The 22,449-nt window shown below is 48.9% G+C and overlaps 1 protein-coding gene across 1 annotated transcript in view; it reads left to right on the forward strand.

Moving 5' to 3' along the window:
- The first annotated feature begins 2,964 nt into the window (after positions 1-2,964).
- Positions 2,965-22,449, forward strand: part of SAMD4B (sterile alpha motif domain containing 4B) — a 35,055-nt gene continuing 15,570 nt past the window's right edge. Inside the window, exons 1-2 of the mRNA XM_004388155.2 lie at positions 2,965-3,039; positions 17,104-17,503. Of these exons, the coding sequence (XP_004388212.1) occupies positions 17,308-17,503 (196 nt within the window). The 5' untranslated portion in view covers positions 2,965-3,039; positions 17,104-17,307. The remainder of the gene's footprint in view (positions 3,040-17,103; positions 17,504-22,449) is intronic.

A 22,449-nucleotide genomic window follows, 5' to 3' on the forward strand; every position in this document is an offset into this window, starting at 1 on the left:
TGAAAGGTCACTGGTGACCTCCAGGGTGCCGGGTCTAATGGTCCATTCTTAGTCCTCATCTTACTTGCCATCTCAGCCTCATCTGACACTATCGGCCACTCGCTGCTCCTTGCAACACCGTCTTCACTCAGCTTTCAGGACACCACACTTGCCTAGCCTTCCTCCTTCTCCCCTGGTTCTCCTTCTCAGTCTCCCCTGCTGGTTCCTCCTTCAAACACTGGAGAGCCCCAGGGCTCAGGCCTTGCTCTCCTACTCTTTTGCATCTAACTTTCTTCCTGCTCTCATCCAATCTCTTGGTTTCAGTGAGGACGCCCAAATTATTTCTCCAGCCTGGACCTCTCCCTGAACTCCAGACTCTTACATCCAACTGCCAACTCGACATCTCCACCTGCATGTCTTAGTCACCCTTGGCCCTTCTCTTTCCTCTTATAACACATGTCAGAACTTGTCAGCTATGAACTTCAAAATGTAACCAGAACCCACCCACTTCTGTCCCCTCCACAGTCCCTACCCTGGTCCTGTCTGCTTTCATCTCCTGCCTGAACTATCACAGCAAACTCCTCATGGTTTCCCTGCTCCCACCCTTCCCTCCACCATCTATTCTTCACACTCCTGCCAGAGGGATCCTAATAAAACCAAAGTCAGATCATGGCCCTCCCCTGCTCAATATTGCTCCCGGGCTTCTGTGTCAGTCAGGTAAAAGCCAAAGGCCTTACGACAGCCTTTAAAACTGTAAATTACCTGTTGCCACCTTCCCTATTACCTCTTAGACCTTGTCTTCCACTTCTTTTCTCCTTGTGCACCCTACTCCAGCCATGCTAGCTGCTTAGTAATTCTGTGAGTAAGCCTACCACAGGGCCTTTGCACTTGCTGTTCCCTCTTTCTGGAACCTTCTTTCTCTAACATCTTCATGGTTTATGCCTTTATTCCTTAAGATTTCTCCTCAAATCTCACCCAATCAAAGAGGTCTTTCCCCATCTAAAATAGTACTGACGCCATAGCTCCATCCTCTTACCTTGCTTTATTTTTTTCCAGAGTAATTATCACCAAATCACATCACACATATTCATTTACTGTTTATGTCTCCCAACTAGAATGCATGCTTCATGAAGGCAGGCATTTTTGTCTGCCTTGTTCATTGCTGTATTTCAAGCACCTTGGGCAGTGCCTGTCACATATTAGGTACTCAGGAAATATTATTGAATGAATGAATCAATCAGCAGCTATTGAGCATAACCATTCTATATAGTGTGAAAGTTGTTGCTTAAATGTAGAGGGTGTACTGGGTGGGGTTTGTGATGTCTCCCCACCCCTGGCTTGAAAAGGCCTTTCCTCACCGCGTCTGTGATGCCACGCTCTCCTGCTTTTCCTCCTCTCTCTTTCTGGCTGCTCCTTCTCAATCTCTATTGAGAGTATTAATTCCTCTGCCCCACCCTTAAGTGTCCCAGTTTCTCAGGGTTGTGTCAGGTCTTTGTCTCCATTCACCCCTCATACCCTCCCCGGGCCACCTCACTAACTCCCACAGCTTTAATTATTGTCTTTGATGATCCTCAAGTCTTGGTCTCCGGAACCAATTTCTTTCTTAAGCTCCAGACCCAGGGGATTCTGGACTCTGCCATTGGATGTCCCACAACGGGCTCAGTGTGTCCCCAAACTACTCCTCCTCTGGGCCCCCTTCTAGGGAGGCCACACCACTTCCTCCCTAATCTCCCGGCCAGACGGTCTCTTCTTGAACATCTGCTTCTCTCCCCCTCCATGGCCAGCCAACCCAGGGCCTGCTCACTTGGCCCCTTGAGCATCCCTCCCACCCATCCCTGCTTCCCTCCGCACAGTCCCACCCTGATGCAACCTCTATCTCCCACCTGGATCCTTGCCCTGGCTGCTTCTCTTAGACTCCCAGCCCCTAGTCTCACTCCCACAGGAGGCATCTTTCAAAAACCTCCAACTCACCATGACTGTGCCTGGTTTGAACCCTTCAATGGCTCCCTAGTGCCCTCAGGACAAATCCAAACCCCCTCAAGCGGTTAAACATCTGGCTTCTGTTCATTTCCCCAGACTTCCTGCCTTGAACTCTACGCTCCAACCTGTCTGAATTTCTTTTAGTGCCTTTAACAAGCCATGTCTTGTCACCTAAGAGCCTCCTCAGCAAGGGTCCCAGGTCTGATTAGTTTCCCCGGTCCAGGAAATTGTGTTGAATGAACAGATTACCACAAAAGCAATAACAACTGCCACGTATTGATGGTCTCCTTTCTGCTGAGTGCTTTATATGCACTTCAGCTCCTTCAATCCTAAGGGAGAAAGAGATATTAATATTCCCATTTGAGAGACGAAACAACAGGCTCAAAGAGTGGTGTGGTGAGAAAGGTGAGACTCCGGAATCCTGAGTCCAAACTCTGAACCTGTATGGTCAGGGGCACAGGTGGGTAAAAGCCTTAGCTGAGGCATCCAAGAGACGCCACAGTGAGGAGGCCCTGAACGGCCGAGTAAGGAACTGTGACTTATTTCGCGGCAGCTGAGGGAGACAAGCACAAGACTGCCCCCTGCGGGGTAGGAGGCCCAATACCGGGCCCCGCCAGGCCCGTTGCCCTTGGTAACACGGCGCGCGCTCCTCCCCTTCCCCGCCCGCCGGCTCCGATTCCTCTCAGCCTGGGGGACTGTCCATCATCCCCTCGCCCGACCAATCCCAATGAGAAGGGGGCGGGCCTCTTGGGCATCTTTCAACCCTTGTCGCTCCAGTCTTTTCCAACACCCCGCCTTTCTGCCCTCTCCCCTCCCGCCCTTCGGGCTGTCCTCGTTGCTCATTGGTTGGTGCGCCGTTCGTCATCTCGGCGACAACTAATGCCGGTGCGCGACAGATCCGTCCGGGCGGGGTGGGGGTGGTGACGCACGGCGCGGTGACGCAGCGCGACGGCAGCGGTGGCGGCGGCGGTGGTCGGTGCGGGAGGAGGGAGGGGAGCTCGCGGGCTAGAGAGGGGGCGACGGCGGTGGCGGTGGTCTGAGGAGGCCCGAGTGGCGGCGGCGGCGGCGGCGGCCGAGGCGGTGAGTCTCGGGCAGGGGCGGGCGGACACGGGGAGGTGGCGGGTCGGGGGGCGCGGGGATCACCTCAGGGCGACCCAGGCCGCGCGGGCGGCCCCGCCCCCTCAGGGACCCCGAGTCGCGGGCGGCGGCAGGCGCGAGCGCGGGCCTTGGGGTCCGGGGCACCTCGAAAGAATCCCCGCACCCGTCCCCCGAATCTCACAAACCCATCGGAAGCTTCCCTCCTAAATCCTCCTCAGACCCTCTGGATCGCCGAGGGGCCAGGCGAGGGGGACCTTTCTCATGACCCCCACAGATCTATCTCACACACCTCCTTTGAGGGCATTCCCACAGATTCCCAAAATTTCCCTCAGAGTCATCCTGAAAGCCGTCCAGATCCCCCTCATACCGTCCAAAAAGTCTTCCCGAGAGACCATCCCTTACATTTCAACAACCTTCTCCGGAGACTTTCTTCATATGTCTCAAAAATTTTCTTCAAAGACCTCCCCCCCAAGGTTCCTGTCCCTTCCTCTATCCAAAAATATTCCCAGAGGTCACTCCTCATATATTCAAACAATATATCTCAGAAATCTTTTCCAGAAGCAACACTCACAAATCCTGAAAATTCTCACAGATTCCCTGAAATCCTCTCCAGACCCCCCTATTAAAAAAAAAAGAAACCAAAACCATTGCTGTCGAGTCCATTCCGACTCATAGCGACCCTATAGGACAGAATAGAACTGCCCCACTGGTGGATTTGATTGCAGACCTTTTGGTTAGCAGCCTGAGCGCTTAACCACTGTGCCACTAGGGCTCCAGACCCCTCATAAACTAAACCTGTAACCCTCGAGTCGATTTCAACTCATAGGGAGTGACCCCATACATTCCAAAAATCTCCCCCAGAGACCTGCTTCTCATATCTCAACAATCTCCCTCACAGACCCTCTGAAATCTCCTCAGACTTCCCCTTCACATATCCTAAGAATTTTCCTCCCACCTACCCCCGCTCCAGAAATCTTGGAGATTTTCCTCTTATATCCCCTAAATCTCAGAGCACTCCCAAAAAATGCTTCAGAACACCCCTGATGTATCCTGAAAATCTCCCCTGAAGATCTCCTTGACATATCCCCAAAACTCTCCTCAGAGACTCTCTAAAATGCCCCCAGTCCCCAAAACTCACCTGGAGGACCCTACCCCTCCATTATACCATTTGTAGCCATCTCCCATGCCCACGCCCCCTTAATATATCCCAGAAGTCATCCCTTTGGACCCTTCCACAGATCCCAGTAATCTTTCCCAGAGACCACTTCGTGTCCCCCAAATCTCACTATCCTGAAATGCGCTAGAGATCACACTCATATACACCAACAATCTTCCCGAAGACCTCCCTTACCCCAAAAATTTCCTCCAGAGACTCCCCGAAATCTCCAGAAAACTCTTCTCCTGTATTCTAAAAGCCCCTTCCCAAACTCTTTTCACATATCCCAGTAACCCAGTAACCCCACCAGTTGTTCCAAAAATTGCTTCTTCAGGTATCCCAGAAATTTCCCTGTAGTTCTTCTCTGCCATTCTCTATGACTATCCCCCTTAGATAAACCCCTCAAAACCCCCTCTTTTAGATCTCCTTTTAGATGAGCTTCCTAAAGACCCTAATCAAAACCCCTAAGATCCTCTTCATGATCCTTCTGAGATGCAGAGTTTTTAGGACTCCTGACATTTTCTCAAAGACCAGGGACCATCTGAAATCTTTCCCAGCAACTTCCTACAGCCTTCCCGAATAAACCCCTGAAATCTCCCAGAGACCCTTCTGACACTGCCAGAATCCCTTGAATTCATCGCTCAGAAACCCTTTGCCTTACTAAGAGTCTTTTCTTAAAGAGTTCCCTCCCTGACTTCTCCCTCTGAGGTCTCCCAAATCCTCTAGCGTCCCCTTTGGGAGCTCCTCCATCTCGCCTCAAAACAGCTGTCTGAGCTTTTGTCCTTAGAAACTCCCCAGAATTCCTTCTGAAAAACCTTCCACTCTGACACTCCCAGATCCCCCTCAGAAGACTCACCTTCTCTATATATCCTTTTGGAGACTTTATCCTGCAGAGTTTTTCTAAAAGATCCTTCCATCATTCCACTTCCTTACACCCAAGACCTTTCTCAGAAGACCACACCTCCCCCAGGCACCCTTTTCTCCAAAATTGCCCTCCATCAGCAATCTACCCCCAGTGCTTCCTGAGACTTCTTCAGAGCTCTCCCTCAGATTCCCTCTCTAACATCTCTAAGAAACCTTTCTTAGGACTGTATCAGATTTACCTCTTTTACACCCCCCATCTCCCACATTCTCTTTCCTCTGAAACCACCTCAGAAACCCTTCTCAGATACCTTCTGAAACCTCCTTCAGAGACCCTTACCCCATTATCCCCTCAGAGGCCCCCTGACATTCTCCAGACTCCCCCCAAGAGCTTCATGTGTCCTTTTAAAGATCGTCTGACAGACCTCCCCCTCCCCCTTGAAATTTCCCAACTCTCAAAGACCTTTTTCTCAGATTGTTTCTCTTAGGCCCCATCCTCACAGGTCTATCCTCCCTTCAGAAACTGGGAGACCCTTAGTGCCTTCCTTAGAGATTTCCAGAGAAGCCACACACACCCCACACACACCCATTTTCCTTTTAGAACCTTTCTCTCTCCTTTTTCCCTTTAAGGGTTTCCTCACTAAAGAATCCCTTTGCCTGTGGCTGAAAACCAGAAAATCAAACCCATTGCCATCGAGTCGATTCTGACTCATAGTAACCCTATAGGACAGAGTAGAACTGCCCCATAGGGTTTCCAAGGAGTGGCTGGTGGATTCAAACTGCTGACCTTTTGGTTAGCAGCCATAGCTCTTAACCCCTGCACCACCAAGGCCCCTCCTCTGTAGCAGTGGTTCTCAGAGTGTGATCCCTAGACCAGCAGTATCAGATCACCAGGGAGCTTGTTAGAAATGCACATTTTTGGACCACACCCAGACCTACTGAATCTGAAAATCAAACCCTCCTGGTGAATCTGATGCAAATTTGAGAAGCTTTGCTTTCTAGGAAGATATCCCTTTCCCCACAGAAAGCTCCTGAAAGATACCTCAGCATATGCCTTCTGTGCCCTACTGCCCACCCCTATTTTCCTAAAATCCCTTTGCAAAGGTACCCATCCTCCCTGAAAGACTCATCCTCCCCGAAAGAATCCTGGCTTCTCCATATGGTTGCCCCACCCTCTGAGCAATTACTTCACATTTTACCTTCAAATGGCTCCTTTGTAGATCTTCATCAGCACTTTCTCTTTCTGACCTCACCTCCACCCCCAGCCTTTGGTTCTTCTGCTTCAAGTTGCTATCTCCTTCAGCACACATGTCCATCTCACCTCATTCGCCCCTCTCTACATAGACACCCTCCCCTTCGAGTCTCTTCTTCCTCTGCACCTTGCTGCCCAAAACCCTCCATTGTCCTTCTAATAGAGCGCCACTCACCTTCCCTATTCTAGTAGTTTATGTACTTGCCTGCTTACCCTCACTGGACTGAAGAGCTCTGAAAGTACAGGGCCGTGTCTTGTTGCTCTGTGAAAACCCCAAGCAGGATCTGCCCTGTCTAAGTTATTAGGAATCACTGGAGAATGGGCAGGTCTTCCTTCTGCATTTGGCCGGGTATCTCCAAGTTCCTCGGCTCTCACTCCCCATTCAGGTTCAGCACACCTTTCTGCCCCCTCCTCTCTTCTCTCTATCCAACCCCTTTGCCTCTCCTCCTAGGAGAGGCTGTCTGCCCCACCTGCTCCTAACTATGGGACTTGTCTTTGTTCTTTCTCCTGATTCTGAGCTACCCAAAGTCCAGTTCCTGGCGAACTGCTTCACCCCATCCTGGTTGGTTTCTCAGCACCCCTGAAGCTCTGTAAGTCTGGGGCCTCCACAGGGCTCTCAGCTTTCTCCAAGGGATTCTGTTTCATACTAGAGCTGAGAGGAGAAAAAGAAGACTGTAGGGTAAACAGTAGGCCCTGCCTTCAGGGAGCACACAGTACAGCAGAAGGGTTGGGCAGGTACACGGGGCAGAACATGAGATGCAGATTATATGCTGTGGAAATTCAGCAGCGAGAAGGGGGCCCTTGAATTGGAAAGACTTCATGGAAAAGGTAATGTTTGGGCTGGGTAGTATTCCACAGGAGTTGAGACAATGATGAGGAGCCTTCCAGGCAGAAGAAACAGCATAAGCAGTGGGTCAGAGACAGGAAGGCTTCCTTAGCTCTCACCCCTGGCATCTCCTCTCCTCACCTAGTAGACAGATACGAAAAAGGACACATCTCTCCCATCTGCGTTTCATTGTCAGCTGCACTTCAGTGACCCACAGAGTGATAACACTAATAGTGGCTACTGTTTATTGGATGCTTACTATGTGCTAAACACCTTATGAGGTAGGTAAACTATGATTATCCTCATTTTACGTATGACAAAATTGAGGAGAGATGGCATAAATAGAAAATCTCTACATTTTTTTTGTCCCAGGATGATACTGCCTTGGGTCAGAGGATTGGATTTTCGGTTCAGATAAGGTTGGGTACATCATAGCATAGTGGCTAAGTGTGCAGACTCTGGGGCCAGACAGTCAGGGTTTGTATCACACATCCATCATTTACCAGTTTTGTGACCTAGGATCCTGAAGCTATTTAACTTTTCTGGTTCTTAGTTTCCACAGTTAAAAAAAGGAAGGTGATAACGATCCCCTGCTTCATAGAATTGTAAGGATTAAATGAGTTAATATATATAAAGTACTTAAAACAATACCTTGCACATAAGTGCTCATTATTAGCAAAAAAGCCTAGCCTGTATCAGTCAGGACTCTAAAGACATAAATGACAAAACCTTAGCTCAAACTGATTTAATCAAAAGAGAATTAATTGACTCATGTAACTGAAAAAGTCCACAACTAGCATGGCTTCAGGCCTAACTGCATCCAGGAGTTCAAACAAGATTCTCAGGACTCTTCCCCCATTTCTCCACTGGTTAGCTTAAATCCTACTCCCTTAGCAACTTCAGTGGAAAGAGAAGTCTTTCCTGAGAGCCCCAGCAATAGAAATGGTTTTGAAACCGTTTCGTCCCTGGTTGAGTGTGAGATGGTCACAGAAGATCCTGAGAGACATGTTTTGGGTTCTGTACTCTGGAATTTAGTCTCTTACTCACTGAGTCAGGGACTGTGATTCCATCCCCTGAGCTTTCTGAGTATTGGTAGTAGTCCACCTCCTCATTGTCCCCAATCAGCCCCAGTTCTGTTTCCCTGTGTGACTGTTTGGATCCAGGGTGGGTTTATGACTAGTCTGACCCAACCAGACTTTCCTTTGGGGTCTCACTAGGAAAGACAGGAATGAGGTGACCTGCCTGGTTTGGTGATGGCATCAGGACAGTGCAATCCGGGAGTACTGGTGCTCAGTCCCCCTACCTCAGCTTTGGGTTCCCAGGGCTAAGAACTTTGGAAGAGGTTAAGTCGTTTACCATGAGTGGAGTTTTGTTTGTTTTAATGTAAACTTGTTGAATAGAGTCTAGCTGAGGGCATGTCACAGAACACTGTATAGAATATGCAAGTCTCAAACGTCTCCAGCCTGTACTCATTCATTAAACAATTTATGGAGTGCTTACTAGGTGCCAGGAACTATTCTAGGTATTGGCTGCTGTAGGTAGGGTGGTCAGGAATGGCCTGTTTGTGACACTTGAGTCTGATAACCTGACAGATGAGAAGGTACCAGTTGTGGGAAGGTCTGGGAGTGGGACACTCTAAGCATTGTTACATACGGAGAAAGGACTCTGCTTCAAGGTGGGAAGACTTATCAGAGATATTTATTGAGGTCTGCTATGTGCCAGGTGCTGTGCTAGGAGTTGGAGCTGTAACAGTGAATAATACAGCCACAGTCCTCCCTTCTCTCGTGAATCTTACAGTCTGGGCATTGGTGGGGGGAGAGCTGCAGCCTTTGTAGAATACCTTTTGATGATACCAGATCAAAGACTCCTACAGAGGAGATGAGGAAGATCGGGGCACTTTAGAGCCCAGATCAGATTGATGAGAAGGATCAGGCACGTGATGATCTGGGGGAAGCACATTTCAAGAAGAGGATCGGCAGGTGCAGAGGCCTTGAGGTATGTTCAGGGAACAACCAAGAGACCAGTGTGAGTAGAGAGTAGGAAGTAAGGGAGCGCAAGGAGGATATTGGAGAAGTTGACAGAGGCCAGATTATAGGGGGCCTCGTGGGCCGTGGTAAAGAATTTAAATTTAAGAGAATTAGGAAGCTGTAAGAGGGCTTTTTTTTTTTTTAATTGTGGTAAATATATATGTAATGAAACATTTTCATTTCAGCATTCGTTGCATGGGACGTTAATTGTATTCATCATGTTGTGTAGCCATTGCCAAAGAGAGTTTTTTAAGGCAGGACAGTGACCTGATCTGATCTGATTTTAGAAGGTTCACTTTGGCTTCTGCAAGGAAAGTGGGGGCAAGAATGGAAGCAGGAAGGTGAGTTTGAAGGCAACATGTTTATCCAGATGAGAAAGGATGGTGATTTGAATTGTGATGGTGGTAGTAAAGGGGGAGAGAAGCGAATATATTATGGGTATAGAGAAAACAGGACTTGATGATGGGATAAAAGAGAGGAATCCAGGATGATGATAATAGTTAAGTCATTGATTCCTCACAACTCCTATAGGACGGAGTAGAACTGCCCCATAGGGTTTCCAAGGAGCGGCTGGTGGATTCAAACTGCCGACCTTTTGGTTAGCAGCCGAGCTTTTAACCACCGCACCACCAGGGCTCCTTACACAGAGTAGTACAGATGAGAAAACAGGCACAGCAGGGTGAAATCTCTTGCCCCAGATTACACAGGTAGCAAGTAATAGGATTATATTTCCAACCCAGGCAGTCTGGGTTCAGGTTTTGGGAAATAAAAGAAGAGGGCATATTTAGCTGATGTTAAGAGAGAAGAATTATCAAGACCTAGTGACTGAATCTTAGGGAAAAGGAAGGAGTCAAGGATGACTTAAAAAATTCTGAGTTGTCCACAGAGAGATGATAGTTGAATCTACAGGAATTGATTACATTCCCAAGTGAGAGGATACAAGTATAGAGAAGGGGAAGGGAGCCAAAGGTAGACCTTTAGGGCAGAGAGGTCATCACCTACAGGGGTTGGAGGAGGAAAAGGAAGACAGCAAAACTTGGGGTGGAAGGAGGAACACCAGCTTCCTTTCTCCTCCAGCGTTTCCCAGAGCTCCCCAGGCTGTGCTTATCTTCCAGAAGCCCCTGCCTGGCTTGTCTCCTTCCCTTCTCTAGGACCATTCATACAAAAGCCTCATTCTTTGCTAAAGCAATAGTATACATATTTTGTGTACATATTTCAGGAGTTTCTGAAAATAATGGTTAGTTCTTAAAGAGAAGTTGGACTCCTTGGCTCCTGAGTCCTGTTTTTCTCAGGTCAGGATGAGTTAGCTGTAGGTGAGTAGCCTGTTATCTTGTTCATCAAGTGTAAGTCCCTCAAAGGCCCAGATAGTGCTATAGATGGGCTGGGACTGGGCAGGGAGGCTAGTTGTTGTTAGCTGCCATTGAGTCCTCTCTGATTCATGGTAACCTTATGTACAGCAGAACGAAACGTTACCTGGTTTACTGTGTCATCCCCACAATTGCCAGCCCATCGATTGTTTGAGCCCATCTGTGTGGCCGTTGTGCCAGTCCATCTCACCGAGGGTCTTCTACGCCCCCATTGGCTCTCTGCTTCACCAAACATGATGTCTTCCTCTAGCGACTGATCCCTCCTGATGATGTGTCCAAAGCAAGCGAGTTGGACAGTGTTCTGTTGTGATCCATAAGGTTTTCATCGGCTGATTTTTGGAAGTAGATCACCAGCCCTTCCTAGTCTGTCTTAGTCTGGAAACTCCACTGAAGCCTGTCCATCATGGATGACACTGCTGGTATTTGAAATATCAACAGCATAGATTCCACAATCATAACAACACGTAAGCCACCACAGTATGACAGACTGACAGATGAGTGGTGGACGGAGGCTAATAGAACCCTATTATTTATTTGGATGTTGGTATTAAAGAGCATACCCTTAGGCCCAACCTTCTAGGAAGTAGAAGGAAAGTAACAGGAGGCTGTTGTAACGATTTGCACTTATCTGCTAACCTAAAGGTGGGTGGTTTGAACCTACCCAATGGCACTGCAGAAGAAAGGCCTGGCGATCTGCTTCTGTTAAGATTACAGCCAAGAAAACCCTTTGGAGCAGTTCTCTGTAATACACAGGGTCACCGTGAGTCAGAATCGACTTAACAACAACAGGTTTGTTTGGTCGTATCATAGTTAAGAGCAAGCAAGAGCTCTGAAGCCAGACGGCCCAGCCTTGAAAACCTCAGCAGTCTTGGGCAAGTGACTTAGCTTCTCTGTGCCTGTTTCTCCATTTGTAAAGTGAGAATACGTGTGTGTATGTATATCCGTGTGCATGTATACATACATACACACACACTGTAGAGAGAAAGCTGTTAGGAGCAAATGAACTCATCCATGGAAAGCTGTTAGTTCAGGGGCCTAGCACATATCATACCATACCATCGATGGAGTTGATCCCAGCTCATGGCAGCGCCGTGTGTAGAGTAGAGCTGCGCTCCAGAAGATTTTCAAGGCTATGACCTCTCAGAAGCAGATCGCCAGCCCTTTCTTCAGGGCACCTCTGGGTCAGTTCAAACCACCAAGCTTTGATTAGTAGTTAAGCACTTAATAGTTGTGTGTGTGTGTGTACACACACATATATACCGTAGAATTTTTAGGAGCTCATCATTTGAGCTCGTCCGTGGGAAGCTGTTTGCACAGGGGCATGGCACATAGCACTTAATACATGATGTATGAAGACATGCTAAACATCATGTTAGGTGTTTTTGTATACATTGTTTCATTTAATTATTACAAATAAATTACTTGTCAAAGGTCAACACAACCAATAAGTAGCAGCAGGAGAGCCAGGATTTAAGCCAGACCTGATGTGACTCCACCGTAACGTGAGGCCATCTAACCTCCAGAGGCATGGCCTGTTGGTGGGCCCTTCTCACTCTTTGTCCTATAGGGTCACTATGAGTAGGAATCGGCTGTTTAAGGAGCCCTGGTGGTGCAGCATTTAAGCACTCAGCAGCTAACTGAAAGGTCAGCAGTTCAAACCCACCAGCTGCTCCGCAGAAGAAAGATGTGGCAGTCTGCTTCCCTAAAGAGTACAGCCTTGGAAACCCAGTGTGGGTAGTTCTACTTTGTCCTATCGGATGGCTGTGAGTCGGAATGGACTCGACAGCTACAGGGTTTTTCGTTTTGGTCTCCCTGTTTGGGGCCAGGGAAGGAGCCTGGAGGGCAAGATCCTGGAGGGGATCCTCTTAGTCATTTTGTTGACTCCATTTCTACCCTCCAGGATTGATAGGTGCTTCCCAGGAAGGTTACTGGTTCCAGTCAAATATGGCAGCAATATTGCTGGATTATTTGAGAAGCTTTTGCCATAAGGGTTTCTCTCATATGTCTTTCCTCAAAGGCAGGGAGTCATTTTTGGTCATATGAGAAAAAAGCGACCAGAGCAGTGGTGAATTCTGTTTTGTGTGGGAGCAGTCAAAAGTCTCCTTCAATATTAAATAATAGAAATCCACCTTAAACTGGCTTAAGCCAAAAAGGGAATTTATTGGTCTGTATAACTGAAAAGTATCGGAGATCAGGGGAGGCTTCAGGTATAGCTGGATCCAGGTCCTCAAATGATGTGAACTGGCCTCCTTTTTTCACCCCTCATCTCTTGATTCTGCTTTCATCTGCATTGGCTTCCTTCTTAGGCAGGATGTCACCATGGGATAACAGAGACGGCAGCCAGTCATATCGGGCTTACGTTGTTTAAACTGAGCAATCCTAATAGAGAATTTATTTTCCTCCAGTAGTTCTGGCAAAAGTTCCAGAGAGGGCTTTCCTTGGCCAGGCCTTACCCCATGCTTATCCAGGAGCCAGGAAAGAAAGTTAATTTTCCAGAGGGAATTCAGGGTGCTGGTACCAGAAGAGGGAAGGGATGTTTGGTAAGCAGATCCACCACAATCTACCACAGTAAAATGTGTCCACAGTGAGATGCCTTAGAATAGTCAGTGTGGTGCCAGTCTCTCCAAGCCAGCTCTCCTTCTCTCCCTGTTGTCAAGCACCAGGATAGGCAGTAGCTGGAGACCACTGGCCCTGCAATGGAATAAGGCCATCCATTCCTCCTCTCTAGTCACCATCCAGACCAAACTTCTTTAAATATGCTTCTCCCCAGAAGACACAGGAACCCTTCCTTTAAGGATGATTTTTCAACACTGCATGCCCCCAGTGTTTACCGAGGACTGTCAGAGCCATCCTCAGCCTCTTAGATCTTCTCCAGCAGTGACATTCCCTGAGCAGTTGGGTGACTTGAAGATTTAAACCAGAATGGCCTGAGGGAGGGACAGTTAGCAGATTTCTAATCTTTTCCTAGTTTGTGTCCACCTGTGTTCCAAGGATTCCAGGCCATGGGTTTTGTTTGTTCTGCCTGATAGTTCATTGTTGCTGTTTTAATTTGAATTCATTTCCAACATGTAAAATTTTACTCAAAAATCCAGATTTTCAGCTTCTCTTAAAAAATCTCTAAGACCTGACAATACTGGACCCACATTCCCCCATGGCAACAGTTAATTAGAGCTGAATGGTGACTTCTCCCTTTAGACAGGGTGTAGGCATTCCAACACAGAGTCCCCACCAGCCTGCTTCATTCAGAGCCTGGCTTTGTAAGCATGTAAGGTGGAGCCCTGCTCTGTCCCCAGGCTTTCCTCCTAGCACTGGGCTGGCGAAGAAGCTGGATTAATGTTTAGTCAACAGTTTATTGGGACAGCACAGGTCCGTTGCTTAGGAAAAGAAACGACCCAGTACAGGAATTTATGGGAAAGAGCGTGCACAGCTTTGGTCTGTTCTTGAATTTGGTCATCTTTTTGCCGTAAATGCTGTTGGCATATCAAACCTCCTGTCACAAATGTTCCCCCTGAAATAGTAACATGTCCTTCTGTCTTACGAGTTACTACCCAGTGAAGGAATCCCTTCCACTCCCAGCCTCCCCTTGACCACTTCCAGCAGCCAGGGAGCTTCTTACCTCCTCACATGGCAGCCAGTTCCATTCTTGGACAGATAAATTATTTTAAAATTCTCCCTTATGTTGAGGCAGCTGTGCCTACTTGGGACCCAAAGCCACAAAATTCTGGAGCTGGGAAGAGCTGATATTTTCAGACACGTGAGCCACCACTTACCCATCCTGTATCCAGGGCAAACACTGATAGTCAGTCACAGTACCCTTTCTCACTGAGCTGGAAGGTAGAATATAGCCTTAAAAATTTTTTAAATTAAATTCCTTTTAAAAATTACAAAAATAACGTGTATACTTGGAGCGAGTGAAATTGTAAACAGCTGCATAAATTGTTAAAACTCTCCCTTCTTCCTGAGGTAACCAATGCTAACAGCCTAGAGTGTATCCTTCCACACTTTTCTCTATATACATACAAACCTAGATATTCAGCTGTAAGGGTGTGTGTGCGTATGTGTAAAATGTTTTTAAATCATGCGGTCGAGATCAAAAAATGTTTTTAATAACTGTGTAACATCCCATAGTGGGGTGTGTCCCAATTTGCTAATCATTCCCTCACTGATGACTGTTTACTTGCTTCATTTCTTAATGCTGTGCTCCAGGCAGCCACTACCAATCCACTGGAGTTAGCCTGGGAGTTAAAATCTATTTGTCATACCTGATCCAGTCCAACTCTCTTATCTCACATATTCTAGGGAGAGGAAGCAGATTAGTTCAAAGATCAAAGTGAATCAGGGCCTGGGGCAGGACTAGAACTGAATTTTCTTGACTTTCAACATTTCCCATATCCCATGTTGCCTCTTACTCAGAGCCGTCTACCCTGGTTCTCACCTATGGAGTAAAAGAACAAATCCCGTGCCTCTTCTGTGTACCACCCCTTTAGATATTGAGTCAGTTATGCCATTCCCTGTGAGTCTTCTCTTCCCCCAGGGGAAATTTCTTCAGTGTCTTCAAACTTTTCTCTTAGGACGAGGTTTCCAAGTCCCTTTATCATTCTCTGGGCCATTGCTTGTATCATCTTTTCCCCTAGGGCTGTGGAAATCCTGAGTATGGCTTCCATGCTTACCTGCTCCCTCTTTAGCTAGTCATTCGTTCAGCAAATAATGTATTGAGCGTTTTCTATATGCCAGGTGCTGTTCTAGGTCCTGGGTGACCAAGACAGACCACGTAGCTTGCTTTTTGGTGGGAAGAAAGAAAACAACAAACATGAATAAGTTGATATCTGAGGCTGCCAAATTATACAAAAGAAATGAGATAGGGTTAATATAATAGAGTGACTTGGGGAGAGAGTCTTTGGATTAGATGGTCAGAAGAGATCTCTCCAAGGAAGTGACATTGAGCTGAGACTTGAGTGACAGGGAGGAGCCAAGCATAGCTAGGTCTAGGGGAAGAAGATTCTAGTGAACAAGAAGGAACTTGGTACAAGATGAGGTTGAAGAGGCCACAGGAATCCTGCAGGGCCCTGTAGGCCATGATAAGAAAGTTGGATTTAGTTGAGATTTTATTCTAAAGTGCAGTGGGAAGCCATTGGAAGGTTTTAAGCCAAGAAGCAACATCTGATTTCCCTTTTAAAAAGAATGCTGGGAGGACTGTTTAACTTGGAGCAAGCTTTCATTTCCCCCACAACTTTCCCTGCTTTCTTGTATCCAGAGGGATCGACAGCCGGGCCAGTTTGCTCTGTTTGAGGTCCCACAGGGGATCCATGAGGCAGGTTACAGCCATTGTCAGATGTACCCCACAACCCTCTCAGCAGGGGCATGGAAGTTCAGGGAGATGGAAGTAGCTCTCTAAGACCTGGGCCTGTGCATGGAGCTCTCAGCCCAGGGTTGGAGCCTCAGGGAACCTCAGTCCTGTTGGCAGCCAGAGGGGGATGGAGCTGAATGTGGTTTGGGAATGGCGCCAAGGGCACTGGCCACAAGAGAGGCAGATGGGGAAATGTGTGTGGAGACCTGGAGCTTGAGACACTTGGAAAAAGGCTTCAGAGTGGTGTCCAGAAACCAGTCAGTTGAAGAAACGACCTGTTGTTTGCTCAATTGAAACAGCTCTGTGTAGTTCCTGCCTTAGGAATTTGCACATTTTCTTGCTTGGAAGCTTTTGACTTTTGATCTATCCCTTTCCCCTCAGGTTGGCATCCTCTTGGCTCCCAAGAGTTGGATGACAGGCTGGCATTCCTGAAAGCCAAGGGGACTTCCCAGTTCATAGGGCTTGGGTCTGGAGCCACCCTCGGCAACCTTCAAGAGGGCTGGGAGAGATCTGCCTCAGAGTAGAGATGGGTGTGATCATAGAGAACAGAGCTGCGCCTTTTCCAGAGTGGCAGAACTGGATTGGAGGGGGTGGGATCCCCTCAGTCTGTTGGAGATCTTTGGGCTGACAGACACCCACCAGTTCCAGATCAGATAGTTTATCTGTCTTACTCAGGATCTCCACAGGGGTCACCACCTGCCACCTACCCCCGTCTTAGCATTGTCGGTATCTTAGCTTAAAGTAATATGAAGTAGCCAGCAGGTGAGCAGTCACCCTGTCCAGCTCTCAGAGGAGACGACCAGAGACACCAAGGTCAAGGGATGTGCTCGGGTTCACATGTCTGCTTATTAGTGGGCTTGGGGCCAGGTGTGTATCAATGCAGATCTTCCCCGTAGCGTGCAGCCTCTCCTACTTACCATCTTACTCGGCTTTAAATCCGTTTCCCTTGGCCCCGTGACAGGCAGGATTGAGGGTAGCATCTTCTTCTTAGTCTCTGGGATGGGTCTCTGAGTCACAAGCCTTTCCTCTAGATTCAGAGATTGGAGGGCGAGTTGGTTTATCTGGTGTTGGCTTCACCTTTCTCCCAGGACCTCGGCAGGACAGCTTCCCTGACATGAAGGCATAAGGCTTCCTTGACCCCTCAACCCACATTTCCCCAGGCCAGCCTCAGCCCCTTCATCCTACCTGACTCCTCTGTTTCCTTTTCCAGGAGCTTGGAGAGGTGTGGCTGGACCAAGACCTCCCTCAATGTGAGCAAGCTTCCTTCCGCCGCCTCCTGTTGCCACCACGCCAGGGAACATCCTCAAGCCCTGGCCCTCAGGGGAGAGGTGACAGGAGCCCAGAGCCGAGACCATGTGACGGCGCTGGCCCTCGCCACCGCCGTCCCCCCCACCCTGGCCCCAGGCCCGGCACCATGATGTTCCGAGACCAGGTGGGCATCCTCGCTGGCTGGTTCAAGGGCTGGAATGAATGTGAGCAGACGGTGGCCCTGCTGTCACTTCTGAAGCGGGTCACCCGCACCCAGGCCCGCTTCCTCCAGCTCTGCCTGGAGCACTCGCTGGCTGACTGCAATGACATCCACCTGCTGGAGTCGGAGGCCAACAGTGCTGGTGAGTCTCCACCCCCAGAGATGGGAGCACAGCTGGAGGGAGACCTGGAACAGGAACAGCTGTCAGGCCCAGGAGACCAGTCCAACAACGGGGCTGAGACGGAGTTGTAGGCTGCGGGGGGCGGTGGTCCCTGACCTCCCAGTCATCATCATGGGTCCCCTGGGACTGTGTTGCCAGATATCCTCAGGCATGGAATGGGGGCCTCCTGGGGAGGAGACTGCAAACTGGAAGTTACCCAGAGTAGAGACAGGATCACGTAGGGTGGCTTCTTTGCCCTAGGCAATGGCAGGGGTGGCTTATCTGCGAGGCTGAAAGGAACAGACTAAAGTTCATTCCTCAGGCTCCAGGACGGCAGAACTAGGAGGGAATTTTAGACTTATCTTCCAGATTCACAAGTCATCCTATGCTGTTTACCCCCCGAAGGTAGGCTGGAATTAAGGCATAAGCAGCTTCAAGAGAGTTTTGGATTTATTTTTATAGACTGCCATATCCGTTCCCTGATCCATTGATAGAGGGGCACTCTGTCCTGTGAGGTGGGCATCAGGGAGGGTGAGCTAGGCTTTTCCGGAACCTGTCCCTAGGGCCCTAGTCATAGCCAGGAGGAGAGCACCAGCTCCAGGGACGTTGCTGAAGCCATTCTGGGCCTCACACAGACCTCCACAGGGCTGGATGGAGAGTCGTTGACCCTGGTGACAGGGAGAGAGGGAGGCCAGAGGGGAGAGAGAGTAGTTATTCTTGAAAGCCAGCTGGGAAGGGGACCAGGGGTTCCATGCAGAGTCTGTCCAGATTAGTCCCCCTGGCCCTTCCCACCTTCTTCCCTTAATAGTCGTTCACACTGAGTCCTTACAGCATGCCAGGTTCTGTCTTTACCGGTAAGTTAGCTCTGAAAGTAGTGTTTTTCGGTGGCCGTGGAGTCAGACTGTCTGGGTTTGACTATGTGACGTAACCTCTCCGTGCCTCAGTTTTGTCATCTTTACAATCAACATGATGATTGTACTACCGTCCGGGGTAGTTGTGAGAACTTGGATTAACGTGTGGCTCTTAGAACAGCGCCTGGCACTAATACATGCTCAAGAAATGTCAGTTGTTGGTTTGTTTTTCTTTGTTTTGGTTTTGTTTTATTTATTTAGTCCTCACAACAACCCATGAGATAGGTACTCTCATTATCCCCATTTTACAGATGAGGAAACCAGCATGGGCTGCTGGGATTGGGATCTGGGCAGCCACTGAGCTGCCTGGCTTCCCTCATTTCCCCAGACCAACCCACTTAGGAAATCACCTTTATTTTGCCGTTTTTTGTACATGTCACAGAAGCACCATGGTTGTGGGGGAAGATGGTCACTCAGGCCAAGAATCACACCGGTTTAATTCCCAGCCTAGCAGACTGGACAGTAAGAAGCCACCTCAGCTGCAGCAGGCTCAGAGCTCAGCCATTTCACACACAGCCCCACCATCCCCAAGCAGGCAGGGCTCCCCTCTGCTCTGGCACCAGGGCCGTGAGTTCTGTTTGTGGTGTGGCTCTGCCCCCAGAGTGGGAGTCCCTTGGGGCAGACCTGTCTCCTAGGCAGCTTGGTCGCCCATCCCTACCACCCCATACCGAGCAGGCACTTAGATGACTGCTGGGTGCCAATCTTGGCTGCATATCAGAATCACCAGTGGTGCTTGTTGCTAGTTATTTGAGCATTTTTAGTTGTTTGCTTTTGAAAAGGTCATATTTGTAGTAAAATTAAAACCATACAAAAGATGAAAAGTGAGGTCTCCCTTCCATCCAGACTCCCACCTTCCCAGGTTCTTGTTTTTGCTTTGTGAGCTCTTCTGTGGATGTACAAATGCATGCATGTCCTCCCTTCAGCTTTTTAAATGTTTTAACATGTGGCAGAACACTGCATATTAACCAGTTTGCTTTTTTTCACTTAACAATATAACTTGAAGATCATTCCGTATTCAGCACCTGTGTATGTACCTCATCCTTGTTAACGGCTGCATAAGAAGAGCAGCTAACATTCACTGTGCTCTTATACTATGTGCCAAGAAGTGCTTAACTTTTGGTACTCATTCTTCCTTTACAAGAGCTCTGTAAGGCAGGCCATATTATTCTCCCATTTTACAAATGAGGAGACTGAGGTCCTGAGAGGTTAAGGGGTCCTACAGCTGGTAGAGGTGAAGCTGGAGTTTGACATCAGAGCTCTTGCTCTTGACCAGTAGGCTCTACTGCGTGGTATTCCAGTCCTCTACTGAGGGGCATCCTGGCTTTTCCCAGTCTTGCTTTTATAAGCAGTGCTGTAATGCATACCCTTTGAGCACCTCTAGGATAAATTCCTAAAATTCCCTGGAACTGCTGGTTTGAAGATATGTGCATTTAAAATACTTGGCTCTCACCACATTGCCCTCGAAAGACATAGTACAATTTATACAGCAGAGCCTGACGCCCATCCCAGACTGGGATATTGGAGGTAAGACCCAGCCAGGGTTGAGAACTGCTGTGGAATGAATTGAATGATGAATTAAATGAATGTATGAGTCAAGATAGGAGCCCTGGTGGTGCAATGGTTAAGCGCTCGGCTTCTAATCGAAAGGTTGGAGATTTGAACCCACCAGCAGCTCCATGGGAGAAAGATGTAGCAGTCTGCTTCCATAAAGATTGCAGCCTTGGAAACCCTATGGGGCAGTTCTGCTCTGTCCTGGAGGGTCACCATGAGTCGGAAGTGACTCTACGGCAACGGGTATCATGGGATGTCAAGATCTTTAGTCACACCCCATGCCAGGTGTTGAGAGTGTAACAAGCTTCTAAGAAAGGGTCCCAACCTTTCTGGAGCTTACAGTCTACTTGGGGGAACCACAGAGCAGTGAAGGAATAATAGTGACCCTAGAAAGTGCCTGCCTTGTACCAAATCAGTAATACAGATAAGTGAGGCACTGATTGGTGGATCAGTTGATTACTCACTGAAGGTTTGATGGAGGGCTGGGTGTCAGGGAAGGCTTCCCAGCATAGGTGGGGACCACACTAGTCCTAAGTGGGTGGAGACATAGGGAAAACCCTGAGGGAAGAAAGGAGAGTCCTAGTGTGTTCCAGAGTGATCAGGAAGGAAGGAAGTCTGCTAGGACTGAAGCAAAGCATGACTCGGAGAGAAATAGTCACAGAGGTAAATTCTGGAGGACCTTTAGTGCCTGGCTAACCAAAAAAAAAACAAGCCCACTGCCATCAAGTCAGTTCTGACTCAGCAACCCTATAGGACAGAATAAAACTGCCCCATAGGGTTTCCGAGGAGCAGCTGGTGGATTCGAACTGCTGACCTTTTTGGTTAGCAGCTGAGCTCTTAACCACTGTGCTGCCAGGGCTAAGGAAGTGCCTTTCCTAGTAGAGATGGGATCCCCAAAACTAAGAAGGCTGGTGTCTCCTGTCTCCCTCCCACCCCCGCCTAGAGCAGCCCTGTTGCGTTATCTGGGAAGGAAGGAGCTGCTTCCTGGGCCTGGGGTCCTGCTCTTGGGAGGAGCTGTACCTTGTCTGCTTCTGCTCCTCTGTTCACGAAGCCCTTCCTGTCCCCTTGTGTTTCCCAAAGTTGCCTCATCATCAGAATCACCTAGATATGACTGTCAGAATCCGGATTCTGGGCCCCCACCCAGACCCACTGAATCAGAGTCCTGAGGAGATGGGCCTCGGAATGAGTGCCCAGGTTATGCTGATGAGAAAGAAGTTTCGAGAGAAGGTTTATTTGTCATGGGACACAAGGATAGGAATCGGAACAAGCAGGGGTCCTAGATGCAGCTCTGCCGCTAGCACCTCTGGTGACCAGGGCGAGGCCTGCCCCTCTTGGGCCTGTGGATCCCCATCTGGACAGGGAGGGGGTTATTTTGGGTGCTCCGCAGATGCCTCTTGGGCTCCAAAATAACTGTGCCAGTGGATGGCAGAGCCATAGCTCAGCATGTTACTTTCTTTGTTTTAGGCCCAGCACATTCTTCTAAAGCAGCAGTTCGTAATATTTTATGCAATGGGCCCCTCAGAATCTGCCCCTCTGTTTCTCCTCAGCCTCCCTCCTCCCCCCGCAAAAAAAGATGCACGCTTATCGCATACACCAAGTCCTGAGTTCAGTCGGTCCACCAGTCCCCAGTTAAGAGCCACCATTACAGGATCGTCCTCCCCCACCACCAAAGCCTTTCTTCAGCTTGTCAGAGACCTTCAAGCCAGGAGGGCTGAATAGTGGGCCAAATCCCCTGCCCTTCCCAGGTTTGTATCTCCACGCCCCACTTACCCAACACTGCTCTTTCCTCCAGTTCTCCCAGGGAGACCTGAATTCTAGGTTTGGGTCAGAGCTGCTACCTGCCTTTGTCCTCCTCAGAAAGGCGGGGAGCACAAAGGGATTGACCTCAGTGAGTGGTTCTCAACCCAGGTTAGAATCACCCAGGGACCATCTCAGAAGGCATCTGGGATCTAGGTCCTATCCCCAGAGAGTCTGATATTTTTTAAAGTTCCCCAGTTGACTCTTACGGGCACCCAGAGTAGAGAAACACTTGTCTTGATGCTGACACTGATTCTGGGTGGACCCGGGGAGGGGGTAATGGCACTGTCATGTGACCTACTGGGGCAGGGCTCACAGCTGTGGAAAGGGGGCTCTGCCCTGGGCTTTTCCAGCAGCTGAGAGGATGTAGGGAAGTCCCCCAACCCAGGCAGCAGGCATTGGTTTCAGGGAGACAGAATCTGAGGCAACACCCAGGAGCAGAACAGCAATACCCCAAAGATTCCCAGAACGGGGAAAGAGAGGCCCCAGATTTCCCTCGTCATTATCCCTAACCCTTCATCCAGTGCTGTCTTCCCTTCCCGTTGGGAGCTGTAATGGTAATTCTGGCCCTTTCTTCGTTACGCTGATTTGTACCAGAAGGGTGTTCCAGTGCACAGGAAGATGGGCCAGAGGAGTTGAAATCCCCTTCTCTCCCTGGCCCTGTAGCTT

The sequence above is a fragment of the Trichechus manatus genome, unplaced genomic scaffold, assembly GCF_000243295.1.
Source record: "Trichechus manatus latirostris isolate Lorelei unplaced genomic scaffold, TriManLat1.0 scaffold00207, whole genome shotgun sequence".
Lineage (NCBI taxonomy): Eukaryota > Metazoa > Chordata > Mammalia > Sirenia > Trichechidae > Trichechus > Trichechus manatus.